Raw genomic sequence first — 19,843 nt, forward strand, 5'->3', positions numbered from 1 at the left:
CTTCTGTTAGATGTGTATATGTTACACAAGATTATAGGCTTGCCTTCTTAATAGTATGTGCTAACGTAAGTCTACCTCAGTGATCTACTAATGTTCTAAATAACATGAAAGCGTTTTCTTCAAAATCATAGAACCCCTCTGATACTTAAATTCCATGGTGAAGTTTCTTCCTAAAAACAATTGTCTTAATTTTCCTTCATAACTTAATTGCATACTTTATATTCATTAGTTTTTGTGGTTTACCCCTCTCATATAAATGTGTATATGTTTTGAAACTGTCCAGCAGGTACCTGGGCTACCAATTTCTGTGGAGTTTAAGTGAAGAAAAATCAACACACATGCACATTAAGATTCAGTGTTTTCAGTAATGAATGTAGCAAGAAAAAGCACAAAAATAAAGTGGTATAGTAAATGGATAAAAATAAAATTATTGTGAACTCAATATAATATCAGAAAAGTTTTTAGTCAAAGGGATATAGTAAGGTTGGAAGATAAAAGCAAACTAAAACCCAAAAAACTCAATAAGTAATTGAAGCATAAGGAAGTGCACATGGTTTATCATTACAAGCTTGAGAGTAAGTCACATCCCTGTTTGTCACTATTTACAAAAAAAAGTGGAACCTCTTGATAGTGTTCCTTATATAACCCAATTGAAGATACACACCTGAGCCCTCAATATATAATGCTGATCAATGTAACATACAGCCCAACTCGGAAATTAGGAGTGAAAATGAAGATCAGAAGAATAGTGATTCACACAGCAGCCCTAATATTATTCAGTAAACTTTGGTCTTATAATCTGTGATGTAAAATATAATGCAATGTGTTTATGTCGATGTCGGCTAATTCTCTGTCAACGCCACAGTGGAGGCCAGACTGAGGAGGGCCTTGAGGCTTTTGGAGGAGCAGAAGTATCGGCAACAGCTGTTGGAGGAAGGGGTGATTCCCGAGCCTATGGGTGAATTTCAGGGCCTGGACTCTGCAAGTGGCTTAGATGCATCCCATGAGTGGGATCTTTCATCCCCTGGCAAGCTCACAGAGGAGGCAACATCTTACCACAGTGTGATAAGAAAGGCTGCTGAGTTTTTGGACTTTCCTTTACCAGCATCGGAGGTGAAGACGAAAATTCTGACTGAGGTGTTACATCCTTCCTCTACGTCTTCTGAGCTCCCTACTACCTTTTAATGATGCCCTTACTGAGCCCATGCTAGACATTCGGAGGAAGCCTGTCACGACTCCAGCACTTTCCAAAACTGTGGAGGTACAGAGTTGCTCCAGGGGATCCACAGTTTTGTCTCAGGATCCAATACCTGAGAGCCTGGTAGTGCAAGCCTCTTGTTCTGCCCGGTCTGCTCCTGGTTCGTTCCCTGCTACTCCATCAGATAGTCTAAGCGAATGGAGCAAACAGCAAATAAGGTTTTTTTCTTGTGCAGTATGGCCTTGAAGTCTGTTAATGCTCCCTGTGTGCTGGGGAGATATATTCATGCCCTCATGGACACGGCAAGAGCTGTTGTGCCAAGCTTGCCTCTGGATGTGCAGGGGCAGTTTGTTGAACTCCTGTTGGACACTCAAGCGGCAGCCAGCAGGTTATTCAGTCCGGTTTGGATACAGCAGATTCAGTTGCCAGGGCAATGGGTACTTCAGTGGCGGCCAGGAGGCATTCATGGCCTAGATCTTCTGGCTTTTCCACGGATGTTCAGACAATTTTGTTGGACCTTCCGTTTGATGACGAGAAGTTGTTTGGGTCCAAGGTCGACTCAGCTTTGGAGCGTTTTAAAGACAGTAGGTCTACTGCAAAGTCCTTGGGACTCCAGGCTTCAGCGTCCACACCCTTTAGATATTTTCGGAGGTTCAGGGGTTTTAACCGTGGGTCCTCTTTTCGTGGGAGGCCACAGTCCAGCATGCAGCAGCCTGCCAACCCTCTCAATAGGTCTTATAGAGGGTGGGGGAGGGTTAGAACGCGAGCAGCCTCCCGTCTCTTCTTCCTCTGGGGGAACCTATCAAGGAAAGCAGCCCTAGTTTTCTCTCAATCTTGCATCATACTTCTCCCGTGGTCTTACTTCTGCACCTTCAGTCTTTGCGAAGTTGATGGCGGTGGTTGCAGCGGACCTTAGAAGGAAGGGAGTGTCTGTATTCCCTTACCTGGACCATTGGCTGGGTAAAGCCGGGTCCCCAGAGCTTGTGCTGCATCACTTTCAAATGACAACTCAGTTGTTGTTCAACCTGGGATTTATGGTAAACATGCCAAAGTCTCACCTGGAGCCCTCTCAGCACCTCATGTTCATAGGGGCAGTACTGGACACACCATTGAATCGGGCTTACCCTCCGCCTCAGAGGATTCAGGACATTCAGGCACTGATTCCAGCGTTTCAAAAGGGAGCGGCTGTTCTGGTCCTCAAGGTCCTATGTCTGCTTGGTCCTTTCACTTCTTGCATTCTGTTGGTCACTCATGCACATTGGCACATGAGGGCTCTCCAGTGGTGCCTCCGCAAGCAGTGGTTTCAACACAAAGGGTATCTTGAAGAGTCGATAACTATCTCCAGAGACGCTGCAGCGGATCTATGATGGTGGGCTGTGGACAGCAACCTTTTTCAATGAAGGCAGTTTTGCCTCCCACTTCCGGTGGCCATGGTCATAATGGATGCTTCCACTCTAGGGTGGGGAGCTCATCTGGGGGACCTGGAGATTCAAGTCTTGACCGACAACACTACTGCAATGCGGTATGTCAACAAGCAGGGAGGTGTAGGGGCGTACCTTCTCTGCAGAGAGGCTCTGCGGCTCTGGTCCTGGGCACAGGACCATCAGATTTGCCTAGGAGCAAACCATCTGGCTGGGTTCTCAACAACGTATGTGCCTCCAGTATCCGGTGCAAGGGTGTTTGGGGACGTGTTTCAGATGTCTTTGTGCGACCAGTTGCTTTACTCGTTTCCCCCCCATACCCTTGATTTCTCGGGTTCTGAGGAAGATTCGCCAAGATCTGGCTCATGTCATTTTAATAGCCCTGAATTGGCCAAGAAGGATGTGGTACACAGACCTTCAACTCTCACTGTGCCATCCGCTCTGTCTCCCTCACAGGGCAGACCTCCTCTCGCAGTCCCAGGGGCCGGTTCTACACCTACCCCTCCATCTCCAGAGCCTGCACCTACATGCCTGGAGATTGAACGGGGCAATCTGAGTTCCTTTTATTTCCCTCCAGAAGTGGTTGATGTTATCTTACCGGCCAGGTGACACTCCACCAAGACTGTCTATGCTAACAGTTGGCCACAATTTGTTGCTTGGTGTGGAGAGAGGCAAATTGATCCCTTAAAGGCCCATTTGTATGATGTTTTGCTTTTTGCCCTTCCTTGGCGCAGAAGGGTTGTGCAGTTGCGACTGTGAAAGGTTATTTATCAGCGCTGTCGGCCTTTCTTTGCCTTCTTGATCAGCCTTCCTTATTTAAGTCCCCTATAGTTATTAGATTCCTGAAAGGTTTGACTTATAAGTTTCCTCCCCCTCTGTTTGTCATGCCTCATTGGGATTTGAATTTGTTACTGACTTTAATGGGTTCACCGTTTGAGCCTATGCATTCTTGCCCGTTGAGGCTTTTAGTTTTAAAAACAGTTTTCTTAACAGCTGTCACGTCAGCTAGGCGTGTGAGTGAGCTTCAGGCTCTTACTGTGAAACATCCTTTTACAACCTTTTATGCTGACAAGGTGGTGCTGAGAACCAGGGTGTGTTTCCTTCCTAAAGTAGTCACTCCCTTTCATATGGGCCAGTGTGTAACACTCTCATCCTTTTACCCTCCTCCTCATCCATCAAAGGAGGAGGAAAGACTTCATCGCTTGGATCCAAAAAGGGCTCTGAGTTTCTACATTGAGAGAACAAGAGACTTTCGAGTTGATGATCAACTCTTCATTGGAAATGTGGGCAAGATGAGGGGCAAGGCCGTCCACAAGAGAAACCCTTTCCAGGTGGGTCATTCTTTGCATAAATATTTGTTATTCACTGGCAAAGAAGGTTCCTCCTGAGGGTGTTGGGGCCCATTCCGCCAGGGCTAAGTCTGCCACTTCGGCCTTGGCTAGAGGTGTCCCAGTTGCTGAAATTTGTAATGCCGCAACTTGGACTTCCCGCCACACTTTTGCGAAGCATTATTGCTTAGACTCGAAAGATAGGAGGGACGACCATTTTGCGTGTTCTGTTTTGCAGGATTTCTTGATTTGACCAGTCAGGCACCTAGCTCCGAGTGCGGGCCTGCTATGGGATTCTAGTCATAAGGTGAGGAATCCACAGGTAGTTGTATCCATCAGAAGAACAAGTTACTTACCTTTGGTTACGCTTTTTCTGGTGGATACAGTAGCTACCTGTGGATTCCTCACAGTCCCACCTGCCTCCTGTTGCCTGTCTGGTCATACCAAGACTTCTTTTATTATAAATGTATATAAGTATTTGGTGTTTTTATATAAACAAATATTGTGATTTATATTTGGATTGGTATATATTGTTCTTGTGAGGTCGGTATTCACCTGTTCACCTCCAAGGCATGAACAAAATGGTGAAACTGAGGTCAGCATGCCGGCAAGGACTTGTTATTGCCACGTTGCCGTCAGACGGAGTCGTGTGCAGAGCCATGCAATTGTGACGTCCTCATCGATGTGGAGAGCTAGGTAGATCCTTCGAATGCTGGCGTATTGGGAGAATTCATAAGGTGAGGAATCCACAGGTAGCTACTGTATCCACCAGAAAAAGTGTTACCATAGGTAAGTAACTTGTTCATCTGGGCTTATAACCACGCCCACCACACGCCCTTCACTATCACTCGTTGGTGGGCTTGCTCTTCAAAAATCCTTTCTTTTAGTTGGTAACTGCTTTACGCTTGTCCCTCCTTTGGGCAGTTTTGTTACCGCCTTGGCCATCAACCCCGTTACATGGATAATTGCACGTTTGCCAATAACTTTGACTGCGAGCAAACTTTTTTCCTTTTGTCTCTCCGTACTTAGGGCGGCACTTTGAATCGACACACTTGTGTGAACTGTTTTACTTTTTATTTTAAGTTTGTGTGGCAAGAAGAGTCCAGTTAGTAATTTGCTACGCTAATAGCTCTAACTCGAGCGAATGTAAAACCGATTGCAGCTCAAAAGCTTCTTATAAACAGCTGTAAATCGTGTTCTTATCTGGTCACAAATGCTGCTACTCCTGTGAATCCATGTGGGAGATACACTGTTTAGCTCAAAGGGGGTGGAGGAGTAGCAAGCAGATGACTGTTTCTGCGGACCATGTTATTGCCTTAACATCTACTTTTGATTGCATCATCATTCCCCAAAGACCCAGGTCCAGTTTGTGCCACTGCTCAGTCTGTTTTCAAGAACATCAGGAGTTTGCCAATTACCTTGTAATGGATCAGCTGTTTTTATTTCCGTGGTTATCAACCTTGTTAGTTCTGCTTTCTGTTCCACTGTTTACAATAAAACGGATATTTGCAATTTAGCCATACATTCTGTGTGCGGGTGCTAAAGGCTTCCACATCTGGCGGGTGTTGGGCACACTGCTATATTTCCATTCTCACACTTTCTGTAAACCTGTCATAATTTGGGAAACATCCAGGCTCTATGGTGGAGCGTGTTATATTACGGTGTATGGATATAATATTGACAATGGGGCATGCACCCAAGACTTTGTCTGAGCCACAAATTGCTTCATGTAATAGCATCACTTGCCCATCTCAGCAGTACTCATGTTATCATAATTGGAAAGATGAAATGCTAAACCAGCCCCACAGGATTCAACCCCGTGACCTTCAGACTACTCAGATTTCTGCAGTATTATTGTAACACACTTAGATACTTTACTTTCATATACAATATTTCGGAGTATTAATTTGGCTTTCCCAGATGCGCCATGCATATACTTGCAAATAAACAACAACAAAAGTTCAGACACATCTTCATACATGCAGTAGGGGGACACAGGTGTCTGCTCAAAAATGGAAAGAAATTCTGAACGAGAGAACGGGTCTGCTTACAACAGAATATTCCCACATTGCAACAGCTGACCTGCTAGTGACGGCAGTGCACCTTTAAATATACGTCAGTGCACTGTGCATGCAGCACAGTTAAGTTATTTTGTCATATTCTGAACTGAATGACTCAGGGGCAAGGACGTCTCGGAGAGTTGAAGTACACAGGAGGCTGAGACAGATTCCAAGTTGAATGCACTAATGCAATGGCCAGGGCAACCTGGAGAAAGAGCAGCCCCTGGAAATCTTGAACCCCGACATCGTGCCCCTTAGACTAGGATAAAACTGTCTCATTTGCATAAAAAGCCTGAGCTACACACAAATGAATTCCTAACATCACAAGCAGTTGTAAACTATATTAGACTCCTTTGAATTCCAGCTGCCATATTGCAAAACAGCTTTGAGAAAATTGCAGTGTTAACAGCGATTGTGTTCTCCAATTCAAAAACACATTTAAAGGCTCAATAATGGCTTAACATAAAAGATAACTATCGCATTAGTTCTGAACGTGGAGCACTTACTAGCAAGCAATACTTTGTTTACAGATCTGACATTTTCTCTTTGTTCTGTTTCATTTAATCATCTAAACCATTCTAAAACTGTTGAATAAAGCAATTTGGCAAAAGCAATTAATCATCACCCCACTCCTGTTTTAAATAGCACACAGCAATTATTATCATGTACCAATAGATTCTTGCCTTTTAACATTCTGTAAACTTCAATCATTATGAAATTCAATGTGGACAGGAATCGTTTTCATTGTTTCAGAATTTCCATTGCATTTTGTTATAACTTATGCACTACTAGGTAGAACCATGCAGTTTGAGTTTTAAGGGCTTTGATTGAAAATATATTTAATTAGGCCTTCTGGCCCTTTAAATGCAGGGCCACTGGAACTATGTATCAAAAAGGACCAAAATATGTGGCAGGATTGACCAAGTAACGTGGCAAAAAAGTACAGTTATGTATTTACATTGCAAATAGCTCCAAGTAAATGTGAGACCTATTGGATTGCAAATGCTTGTTTGTTTATTATTTCTGAGGGCTACATTGTGGTTCAGGCCTGATACAACTAATAAAAAGCAGTTGAGTGTACGTTCTAGATGTACACATTTTTTTTTTTTATGTGAGCACTTGATCCGAACAACCATTATCACATCGACCCCAGTACCATAATTAAGCCACACTACCGCTAGTGTGATTACCTATACCACCAACACTAGCCTCCATACTACAACAGCAATACTACCACCTCCAGTACCACACTCTTGCTTCTGCCTATATTACAACATCGTCTTCACCCCCCCAATAATAATACTACCAGTAATACCAACAATAATGTCACCAGTCCCACCAACAATGCCACCAGTACCACCACTATTGTTATCCTCACTATCAATACAACACCAACAATCCTACCACCACTAATACTGCTTACACCAGTATTACCAGTAGGTACCATAACCAAAACCACTACCCCCATCATCCCATGTAATGCCACCACCTATACCACACATTAGCAACACTGCTAATACCATTGATAAGCTTTTGTGAAGCCAAAGGGTCTGACTATAATGACCACCTACATGAAAACATAATTTCTGCATATCTGTGTTTGCATGTGTGGTAATGTGAAAGCTCAGAGGTGTTGTTTCCAGTGTTGATCACTTCTGCTTCTGTCACAATCCAAATAATCCCAAAGGTCAGTCTTAAGCTGCCTCTCAATATTAATATCAATATAAAGACATCATGGGCATTTTGAACTTTAGGTGTAGGCCCATGAGAATTCTACAGCAGTGCTTTGAATTTATTAGGGATCCTTAGGTTGTGCAGGATTTTGCTATAGGAAATTAGAGAGTTCTTTGCTTTCTAACACAAGTCACCAAAGTGTACGACTCTCAAAAATTGGAAATGAATGTAACACGATTTGAGGCAACTGTCATTGCTCTTATCAATAATAGGCAGAATGTGGAATGAATTGTGACTGCTTTGTCTTTGGTTTACAATTCAATACTGACTGCATTCTTCAACTATCTTATTGGAACTTTTATATAGCAATATAAAATGTGAAGTTTATCCGCGCAGTATATTTTCAGCCCAGCAGGGCACAGCCATAGGGCGAATAAGCACCCGAATACCAGCTACTCCTATCCATACATAATCATTTTGTATACGCAGCATTACATATCTGAACTCAACAGTACAATATTCAAAACTGTGTCTGTGCCAGTGTGCATGGTGGGACGTTTTGCAACAGATAACAGATCACTAGACTGGCACTTAAACGGTCTGATTCATAAGGAAAAAATCCACTAATACAGAGGCAGTTCTAAAAAAAAAAAACTGTTAAACTATAAGTGATCTGCAAAGGAAATGATGCATATTACTACTAATTAGCGATGGCTGAATCTAAAATATCAAGAATTGTTAAAGGTAAAAGCTAGTCTTGGGAAATTAGAAATTGAATGACAAGATCAAAAGAACCCAACAGTAGGAACTAGATTCTAGTTAAAGGTTATTCTACTTGATCAGTGCTGTTATTAACTGGACAAGCACATTTAATAATGAAACCAGATAGATTTTTAATAACAAAAAATACATGTAAACATAATAATATATATTTTCCCTATTAGAGGTATGGGTTCAGTAGCTGTTGTGGCATGGGAACTTCCAGGGAAGGTATGCTCTGCGTTTAGGAGGGGAAAAGAAGGGTTGAAGTTGGGAAAAGCAACTGGTGGGAAGTAGGGCAGGGTACAGGCATAAAATGATTGGGGGGGGGAAGGAATGATCCATTGATGTCCACTTATCTAATTTGCCAAAATAATATAAACATCTCTTAACTAAAATTATATGAAGGTATGTACTCGGAATGTGATGGGCCTAAAAAAACATCTAAACAATGTCGAGCAATAGAGAAACTCAAACTATTTTCCTTACACATTCTTTGTAATAGACTAATTTTACCAACGAGAGAACAGGGTCTCTTTGGTGTAAAGTGGCCTTCCTACATAATTAGCAGTGTGCAGGATTGTAATTGCATTACTTACTAAGACTGGTCAAATAGTGAAATCTAAGATAAATCTCTCAGCCCAAATGAAAATCGGGACAAATTCAGTTAATATGTGCTGCCTTTATGCACTAAATCACGAAAAGGCTAGTCTTTCAAGAAATCACAATTGAATCAGTAAATTGGCAAGCCCTACAATTAGTTTGTTGGAGATCTTAATGGCATTTTAAACAAAATACAGATATTTTCCTGCAAATACAGGTACGACAATTTCAAAATATTTAGTATGGTCCACTTGGAGATTATTTAAAATATTGTTAGTCTCCAGTAAGGCCGCTCTTCTGGAGAAACCATTCCAGGGTGTTGAAGACGAAAGTACAGTTGATTAAATTGAAGTTAGAATCCTTATACCTCAAGCTGTGGAACAAAATGCTGTGATCTACATCCGGTTGCTAATTCAAACAATAAAACGTGCAATTAATAGGAAAACTAGCATTTTTTAGAAGTAGGCCTGGGCCAATAATTTTTATTGGTTTTCAGGAAACAAAAAATCTTTGGACAAAATTCAAGAGATTTGAAACCTACTGCAAACCAAGAAACATAACACATGCTTTTCAATAATTGATTCAGCCCTAGGAATTTCTCTACCCAACAGATCGTGAAATCACCATTCTAAATTGTTAAGCCACTCATCTGAGCATTTATAGATCTCGGTGAGAGCACCAGTTGGCTTTTTTGTCTCCCATTCACCCCCCTGATTGCCTCTTAAGCTGTAAACTCGACTTTACAATCTTCTGAACTGCAGAGTCTTGCCAGTGCTGCTTGTTTTTCTGCCAGCTTTGCTCCATCCTCCTGTTCCAACCCTGCCCCACAGTAGCCCACATTTATCACTCTACTGTTTTTATGTTCCACAAAAGTGCTCTTTTTTTTATCCTGCCTGACCCTCTGTTTTCGCTTCATTAAAAGATTGGGACTGGGGGACAAGAACCCTGTGAACTCTTGAACCCCTGCTCCTTGTGAATTGTGGCACCCACTGTAATGCAATAACAGGCAGTAGGGGAAGCTGCCAATCTATCATAAGGTTCATTCCAGTGCATAGAACTCAAAACATAATTAGTAACTTGCACTTGCTGGTAAGTCATCATTAGATGCGCTATCTAATAATTTCTAAGTTTTCCAGACATTGAATTAACTTCAAATTTGGGGGATCAGTGTTCGACCCAGGCTACTTGGAAGCAAAGCTTTCGTACATTATTTTGACAACTAAAAGCGGTGTTTAGTTGCTTTAGTTCTATAAATCTACTGATAAGCTTTACTTCCTTACTTCTAAAATCCATAAGCTCACATATATAAATGTTGTAAAGCGCAAATTGCTCACTTTGTTTTTCTTTTTTAAATTTCTAAACCTGATGCATATTGAAATATAGTTTCACAATGTTTGAGGTATCTTTCCTGTGTATTACATGCAGTTGAAGTTGCCTTTATTAACTATAAATTGATTGGGGGGAAAAAGTTGCTTTGCAAACCTTCCCTTATGGAAAATGTACCTTTTGCAGAGGGAGAAGTGTCCTGTTAATAGCCTCATTTTTAAAATATTTACAGCAGTGCAATAGTAAGCCAAACGTTTAATTCAGTTTATTTCTTTGGGAATGTTCAGGTTTATTGGGAAAGACTATTCTGCTGCTCAAGAAAGTATTGAAGATGACATGAAGGAATACTATGTTAAGAATGCTGCAACAACTGTGATAAAGTCTGTAAGCGCTGGGCAGCTGGTTGCAGTAAGTGCAGAGGAAAATGCATGGCTGCGTGCTCAAGTAATTTCTTTAGAGAGCGAGAAAGTTAAAGTAAGTGACGCCTTCAACACATTCTATGTAAACAGCTTGCTCTCTGTTTTAATTTTTTTATATGGATTGCAAACTTTTGTGGCTTTTTTGCCTGATCCCCAATCCCTACCTCGTGGGCAGTGGCTACTTACCTACAAAGTGGGGCGTGTGGTATTGCAATACGATGGTGGAGGGCCATCAGCCTACTGTATGCATGATTCATCACCTTGCTTTGTGGCTTGAAGAAAATACAACATCGATGTGTAATAGTCAGATGTTGTATTTTGACCCTTGTATCGAAACTTTGAAACTTGAATCTTATTGATGACTTTGTTACAGATGGCTTCCTGGAAGCCATTAGCACAAATAACAAAATCATTACCTTGGTTCTTCAGAGCTTGAACATAGCGGAAAAGAAAAGTTACTTTCTCTGTTGCTATGTCAATAAGGAATTCTCAGCTGTGCTGACAAGCTCTCAAAGAGCCTGTCCCCTCAGGCCTAGATCTTGACTCAGTGGAGAGTAGAAAGCACAGCATCAGCTGTTGTGGGGAAGGCATAGAATGGAGAGGGGGTGGCAGGTGCACATGTATTTTTTTTTTTTTTTTTGAGGCGGTAGGCGTGTAAAGATCTTCCATTACTCCTTGCCTATGTGTAGATGTTCAAAATAGGAAGATGATTTGGGGACCCATACATAACATAAAATTATAGATGGGTACAAAGTGAATGATAGAGATATTTTTCATCTCTGAGTTTGATGGAACTTTATATACAACTCTAGCTTCGCTCTTGTCTGTTTGATGTCACTCAGAAAACTCTGGTGTAAAATAACCTGTTATACACAGAACCCCATCTTTAATTCTGTATATCTCTCAAAAACATTGCATGGCATTGTCTAATAACTGTATTTTATTGGGGACAAGTATGTACATGGGTGGTGGTTCATTAAAGATGTATCAAATTTTGCCAGGAAAAAGAAGCTCTAGGAAAAATTATGAGTGGGAGTAAAGTATTGCTTTTATCATCTATCCTCCAAAAATGTATTAAACGATTACTCGCTGTTAATCAAAACATGAATCAAATAGTTCTTTCCCCTGCTGAATAAGAGTAAGTAGACCGGTGGAGAATGTACTTATCAGTGTTGATTAATCATATCTGTCGCAGGATATGAACCTTAACTTTTCTTTTCTCCTTGTTCTCCTCATGCCCTCATTTCCATGAGGGTAATTGGAACCTCAATGATAGCAGATTACCCATTAATGTATGTAATAATAAGGATGACTCTTGAGAGTCTTGCCTACTACTTCTGAGAGAAAAGACTACTAGAGGTGTTCATTTGGCTTTAAAGCAGTTCTAGAATGATGCAGCGACCGTACCTGATATATCTAAGATTGTAAGAGTTATCTGAAATTGAAAAAAAGAGGCCTATTGAGTTCAGGAGGCTTGCTTCTCTTGTCGTTTGTGGGTTGTGCCATTTAAAGGTTGTCAAGAAAATTTACTTTGCAGATACGAATTATGAGGATAATGCAAACCTGATATCAATGGACTGAATTCAACAAGTTGGTTGAAAAAGTCTGAAAAGTACACAAAAGATGTAGTTCAGGCAATAATTGGGCTGATATGGATATCATAACACATACAGAGAGTCCGGGAGAGAACAAATAGAACAGACCAGAAGGAATCAACCCATACTTTCTCCCTATATATAGAACCAGAAACACAAAAGAGTATGGGGTTCGATTATAATAAGGAGCTGCACACAGGGTAAGGTTCCCTGGTGCCCTTAAACTCACTTAATGAGTTGATTGTGTTAAGTGCTGTGGAGGGTCCTGTGGTGACGGTGGGGGGTGTTTCCTTTACAGACTAGGTGGTCTCACACACTATATAGTGTCATGCTTCATAATTTGACCACCTAGCCCCACCCAGGTAGGACAGTGCCACCAGGGCGGACTCAACCTCACTGTTAAAAGAACAGGAGGGAGTGCGTACATTTTCACTGTCTGGAAAATGTGGGATCCAGCTAAACTAGGGTAAATATAAAAAGACTTAGACAGTCATTTGTGTGAAAGTACACTTTTAATAGTGGTGTCTGCTGGTGTGATTAAGATCAGGGATGGGATACCTCTGTGAGAGTAAGGACTCACTGGGTCACCTATCTAAAAGTAAATGGCCAATATGTTTCTTCCCTCTACAACGAGCCAAGGAAGGTCTAGGGGCATTCTTCAGGGCCTGGGATCCCTCAGAGTCATGCAATGCAAGGAAAACCTGCTCCGTTCAATGGGAGTGTGGGTGGAATGGTGTAAAAAGTGATATGGGGCCTACCTGAAACAAGGAATTACCTTGTGGAGGCCTGAGGGAAACAAAAGCAAAACACTGCACAGCAAAACACACGCAAAGGTGACACAGCAAGCAAAAGTCATGCAAGAACATCTTACCCTATACCTAAAGGCTACTAGCCCCAGGACTCCAGGAGGGGGAGTGTCCCCTTATAGTCACACACTAGGGATAAGCAAAAAGGTAAAATAGGTAGGCAGTAAGTATAGAAATTACTTTTTACAATGTCATAATAAGGGGGCAAATGTCTGGCCAAGAACAACGCCAACTGAAGAGTGAGCCAGCAATAAACTATGCCAGGTAGCATTACCTATGGTCCCAAGAAAAACAGAGAGCGGTCTATACCAAACCTGTGGACAACACACTCAGAAATCGCACATAAATCACACGTTTACACGGATTGAGTAGGCAGTTAGAGTAAAGTAAATAAATAAAATTAAATCACCCCTATGGTGGAGGGCAAGCCGCCGGCATGGGAAACAGAAATCGAAAAGATCTTATGTGTGCCGAAGCAGGTGGCCGCCGTACGTGGAAGAAAGATTCCTGACTCACAACTGCAAAGGAGGCGCTCGCTGTGCGCCTAATCCGTCCTCTCACTGGACCGCTTGAGGTAAATGGTCCAGTGTGGCGGCGGTATTTAAAGACCAGAAAATGAGATTGAGGGCGGCGCGCAGATCGCACGTTCACCGCCGCCGGCCCAGGCTGGATCCCGGGATGTGGCATGCGGCGCGACGTCAGCGTGCTTGAGTCACACGACGCGTAAAGGTGGCTGGGGAAACCGGAGGTTAACCATCTCGCAGGTGGCGGGATGGGAACATGTGAATGAGCAGGAGGAAAGACAAGAAAAAGTGAACAAAGGAGAAAGAAAGGGAAACAAGGCAGGGGGAAGGGAGAGGGGAGGGGAAGGGGAAGGGAAAAGGAAAAGCAGGAGTAAAGGATAGGGTGAATGGAAGGGAAGTGAGAAGGGGGAAGGGAGGGATAATAGGGGGACACCAAAGAAGTGGAGAAAACTGAGAGATGAGCACAAAGAGCAAAGAATAAGGAGAAAAGAAGTGAGAGAAGGAAAAAAGAAAGGAAAGAGCAAAGGAAGAGGAATAAAACAAGGGGGGAAGAGACGACAAAGAAGAAAAAGAAGAAAAAAGAAAAAAAGAAGAGAGAAAAGAGGACGGAAGAACAAAGAAAAATGAAGAAGAGAAAGAGGAACATTGGGAGGGAGGGAGGGAGGGAGAGGGGAACCGGGTGATAGAACAAGCGAGGTGCAAAGAGGCTACAGGGGGAGAAACAAGGGAAATACGGAGAGAGGAATGGGCAGAACAGGTGGAGGGGGGGCAGATAGTGGGAGGGGGGTGGAGAGGGGAGAGAGGAAAGAAATGAGGGGGGTTGGGGTTTTGCGGGGATGGGAGAGAAAAGAAACAGGGAAGTGAGGGCGAAGTACCCGGCTGGGAGTTGACCACAGGATTACGTTATTTAAATCCAAAGGTAAAGACCCCAAACTAAGTACTGTTGTGTGTCATAGTAGGTGAAGTTGTCACGTGGGCTCTCATTATCCTAAATGAGACTACTGGATTTCTAGGCAGCAGGATCGTTCACGGTGTGGGGGACGGAGTCTGACCCACTTGGAAGGACCTCTGTCACCCTAAAGCCGGTTTTGCTCCGGCTAACTAGCAGTGCCTCATTTCTCCCAAAGGGAAGAAATGATTGGGCAGCCGAGCGCATGACATCTTTGGAACTTCTCAGGGAAGTCGTGGTCACTCAGATCCAAACCAACTCTCTCATTTACAGTATGATCTCATATACAAATGACAAAGGCAGTATAAGTTTTATATAATGTTTTAATAAAATGACTGCATTTTAGACAATAAGGCGTGAGCCGCAATAACCAGAACCATACAACACAGTAGGATTGAAATAGTCATGAGGAGAGTGAAACAAAAGAACAATGCTATCATGGTGTTTAATAATTTCTACTCTCCCTCAGCTAGTTCTATTTCGAGCACAGCATGTTAAGCTTCTAACTTGCCTTTCTGAATCCCTTGGGAGACATGAGCCCTCATACCTGAGCAAAGGCCTGTGATCTGGTTCAGCATCTGCAACGAGGCAGTCAGCGTCTAGTTGTGGTTCCCTGGTCGGAATCTCCCTCTTGCGTGTATTGGGACAAGGAAGTGTTTTTATAACTCACATGTCAGCGTGATCACAAAATGTCCCTACGCAGGAATGCCAAAGACTAAACTCCTACCACGTCTATCGGCAATGTACCAGACTGTATCCTTGCTGAAGCACAGAGTGAACAAGAATGTGTTATGGAGAACTCCAGTGCGGAAGTAGCCTAAACAGTGTGATATGAAATATAAAACAAGACCGTAGAACTGGCTATTTGAAAAATAACAGTACAAAGCCAAATAAAAAGCATTTAGAGCAAAGTGCACTGAGGCTCTAAGCTGCAAGCAAAGGAATAAAATACATCCAGGGCAAAATGCACAAAGGCCTGAAGCTAATGCTCAAAGGATACGTAAAACTAACCACACTACACCCTCCCCTTGCCGGTAGCAAGTGGTTCTAATAAAAATAAAATATGCCCCAGATATAAACAAAACATAAAAAGATACATTTTGACAAGTTCAGAGGACAATAAAGTCATAAATTTGGGAAGCATGTGACGATAAAGCCAAATCCAATATAATGTCAATTTTTGCTTCATTGAGAAGAAGAAAGAAAAAAAAAATCCAATTGTCAGACAGAAGCAACAGAAAGCAGGAGGTCCTCCACTTCGATATATGTCAATATTGGAAGATCCACGCCAAAAAGTACAATGGAGCAGGTGTGTTCCAAAGCCCCAAAACCATTCAGGGCGGCACCCCGTGCAGGGCCTATGAATGAGACAATACCATCTTCCTCCAGGAAGGGAATCTCATAAACTGCCTCACGAAGCAAACGCAACCGTAGTGCACAAGTCTGGGAATGAGCCCTAATTGGGAACATCAACAGATCAGCATCAACCACTGGAGGGCGCTGCAGTGAGAGACAGACAGCCAGTGCATGTTCAAACGAGCACCAGAGGCACCGAAACACGGGTTGCACACAATCCAAAACCGGCCGGAATGTCAGAGACCAGTCACACTCCAAATGTCCCAGGAGTGTTGCTCCAAAATGCTGCATCATGCGTTCACGACACAGCTGCGCCGACAGGAGCATCAATATGGGATCTCGTCGTGGCGGGACAGCCATTGCGAAAGAACAGCAGCAATAGCAAGACTCCAGCCAATAAAGCCAAAGTAATCCGGAAACCCCCAAAAATGCTTCCGAAAATAGAGTGAATAGCCGAAGGTATTAAACTGAATATGGAAGAGAAGGTGTGAGCAAAACCAACACCAACGGCTTCGAAAAAATTTGCAATTCCAGTAGTGCTGGATGCATTAAATATACGTCCCACAAGTTCACCAAAGTGACTCGGAAAGTTAGTATTCAAAAGGGACTGTATTTCCGCCGATGACCTTGCCACCTGGAGTGCGTAGGTCTCGCTAGCAGATGTAAGGGCCACATGCTTTTGAAACAATAGAGCCTTTAATCGACTCAACTTGTCGAAATTTACCTTGGAAGTAGCAATATGAGGCCAGATGTCTGCTACCTCCCTAATTTGAGTGGTGGGAAACAACACATTCCCGCAGCACGTAACAGCCTTGGTGACAACGACTACGTAAACTATTCCAGCACGCATGCCACAACAGTGTTTGCTGTTAAGAAGAATGTAACTGCCGTTAGAAAGCACCTGGAAAGTGTTTTTAATAACTGGGACTGGAACTCCCTTCAGATAACAAGCTAAGTTGGCAATCAAAGCATTACACGCCCCGTGCAAGGACAGCTGTTTACAAACCATGGAATGGCTGACAGAAGATTCACATTCGCTACTGCTAAGAAAAACCTCCTTCAAACCATTAATACATCTGTACAGAAAGGGAAGCTCCCACACCTTGTGTATGTAACTGTCTCCCAACCGTTCGTATCTACCCACCGGAATGTGCTTCAAACAAGAAGTAAATTGCAGAGTGGAGATAGGCAGATTAATAACCCCATGAATCAACCACTCAGCTGACGGAATCTCAGCAACCGTAAAAGGCAGTTTCTCCAATTTTTCAATATTTAACATAACATATGTCGCTTCCTTTGTAGCCATCAGCTGTTGTTGAGTCAAATTAAAGGAAACAAATATCTCCCTGGCACGAATGTGCTGCCACGGGACGCGACCTGCCTTCAAGGTCTGTAAAGTCCAACCCAGCTCCATGATGGACCGTGTCTGACTCTGCCCATGATATAAAGAAGACATATCTGATTTAATAATGTCTATAGCAGAGGAAACGATGTTATCAATTGTGTAAACACGGTCTGAAAGGGTATGTATCCCATTATCTACAACAGACAAAGCCTGTATCAGATTTTTCTGATCAATTTGTCTCAACCGGCCCGCTGCCTCTTGTTGTGAAAGCTTCCAAATCTCATTATATACTTCATATAGAAAACGTTTCTTCCGTGGCATCTTTGGTCCGGACAAAAAATCTTGTAAATCAGTATAATTAGACAGCAACGTGAGATGTGATTTAACTGCATCCAGCGTGGATGATTTTAACCATTGCTGACAAAGCTTTCCCACGCTGTATGTAGTTATGATATCAGCATGTTCCGGTGATATATAGCGAGGGTCCGCCCTACTAGTCCTGAACCCCCCTGAAGAGGTGACAAAACGTTGATGACACTTATTAGTGTCTACGGGCCATAATAACCACCCGCCCGGATGTATCAGTGAAGTGTTAAGCGTACCATTCTGGACCCAGTGTGTAAACTCACTAAACGTGGCATAAACATATCGCTGCCAATTGTTCAATTTGGAAGGGACAGGTATACCTGGCAAATTCAACTCTCTAATCGTTACTAATCCCAAACAGCTAGTCTGTTGTACTGTGTCATTGAGGAAAATCATCTGCACAGGGATAATACATGCCCTAAATAACGTGTCCCTGACTTGCATTTGCCAATTTTTCGTTCCACAGACACTTTTTAAATCAACAGTCTTAAACCAATATTCATACCCCTCAACCGAAAGTTTAGATACAAACAAATTCGAATAGAGTAATTTTGTATCGGTCAATAACATTTGCTTATTAGCATACGGACTAACTTTAAAATAGTAAGACTTAGCATTCTGTCTATTATGCCCAGAAAAATATGCAAATTTATCATAATACGTTTTAGAACTCCCCTGTGCAGGAGTCGGGCAATGTTCCCATTGCACATAATCAAATATCGACTTAGGGCTACTTGCTTTATGAATAAAGTGGTGTCCATAATAATTGTAGCAAAACATGTCACCATGATTATCTCTAAACAGGTAAGCATCTTCATCATCGTAGACAGTATAATATTGTAAATCTGTCAGCATAGAATCTACTGTCTTCACATCCCAATCATCAGAAACAATGCCTGGTATTACAATATCATTCATTGATAACTTGAGAACATACGGTATTTGAATCAATTCAGTGGGACCATATATATATCAAACATCACTTTATCCCACACAATCCCATCCGGAATCGGTATTGCAGAAATGTTCACATTGGACAAGTCTCTTCGAACCATATGAGACGAAAAATGTGGTTTCAACACCGTCTCCACGTGCTCAATGTCAGATCGCTCAGGAAGAAAATGACCATGTATTACTAGAAAAAAAGTAACCACAAATCCTAACCACAAAAAAAGAGTCCTTATAGCCATAAAAAGCCACAAATAGTTCCAAGGAAAAACAAAATATGTGCGTTTAAGCCAACACAGCAGCTTACGTGGACCTCGGATTGAAGATAGTGAGGACGAGGAGTCTGACATGGCATCATCAGTGCCGTTGAAGCAGCCAGAGGCAGTTCTTGCAAAAGGCGCAACCGTGAACAAAGAAGCAGTTGGTGGTTCTTGCCTAGGCACTCTATAAACCACATGTTCAGAAATATCAGTAGAATGTACAGCAACTTGATCAAAAGATTCCAAATTAATCGTCGACTGTGGAACAATCGCAAGATCAGCTTCCACCCTCCCCAAGCTCGGAGAGGAAACAGAATCGGTGCAAATCACCTGCAGCGGGACTTCTTCCCCAGTAGTGAGAGGGATTCCGGAACTACTGGGTGTCCCTCTTGGTCTGCTGTGCAGAATCGGCCACATGTTGTAACTTGACATTATCAATGGAAACAAAGCGATTTCCTTTGGCCGCTTGCAGCGGCGGTAAAATTACAGTTCTCGTGCCGCTAACCCCTAATACAGGGACTGGTGCTCGATAAGAAGGACCAAATTCTTTCTTTACTGCGACCTTTTCACGCACAAGATCCCCAATCCTGGGTATCCAACCAGTAGGTGTTACTGGCTCATCCTTAATTCCTGTGGAGGCAGCACTCGCAGAAGAGTTATCTTCACGGAATTGTTGTAAATCCTGTAAAACAGTGACACGATCATTTACGTCAAAGGGCGTATCTGCCGTCTCCACACCAGGACCATCTAGATCAGGAACATACATTCGTGTTCCAAACAGGCACTCATATGAAGTACGACCCCCCAGGGACCTTCTAGGCAAGTTATTAAGTGCTCTCTGTGCTCCATAAAGGTGGGCTAGCCAACTACGACCCGTACCTATAACTCTGGCCGTTAAGGATTGCT

General features: G+C 42.7%; 1 protein-coding gene across 4 annotated transcripts in view; it reads left to right on the plus strand.

Moving 5' to 3' along the window:
* Nucleotides 1-19,843, plus strand: part of TDRD7 (tudor domain containing 7) — a 779,147-nt gene that overhangs the window by 283,577 nt on the left and 475,727 nt on the right. For all 4 annotated transcript variants that reach the window (XM_069236519.1, XM_069236523.1, XM_069236528.1 and 1 more), the window contains one exon: nucleotides 10,657-10,843. In XM_069236519.1, the coding sequence (XP_069092620.1) occupies nucleotides 10,657-10,843 (187 nt within the window). The remainder of the gene's footprint in view (nucleotides 1-10,656; nucleotides 10,844-19,843) is intronic.

The sequence above is a fragment of the Pleurodeles waltl genome, chromosome 1_2, assembly GCF_031143425.1.
Source record: "Pleurodeles waltl isolate 20211129_DDA chromosome 1_2, aPleWal1.hap1.20221129, whole genome shotgun sequence".
NCBI classification, from domain to species: Eukaryota; Metazoa; Chordata; class Amphibia; order Caudata; family Salamandridae; genus Pleurodeles; species Pleurodeles waltl.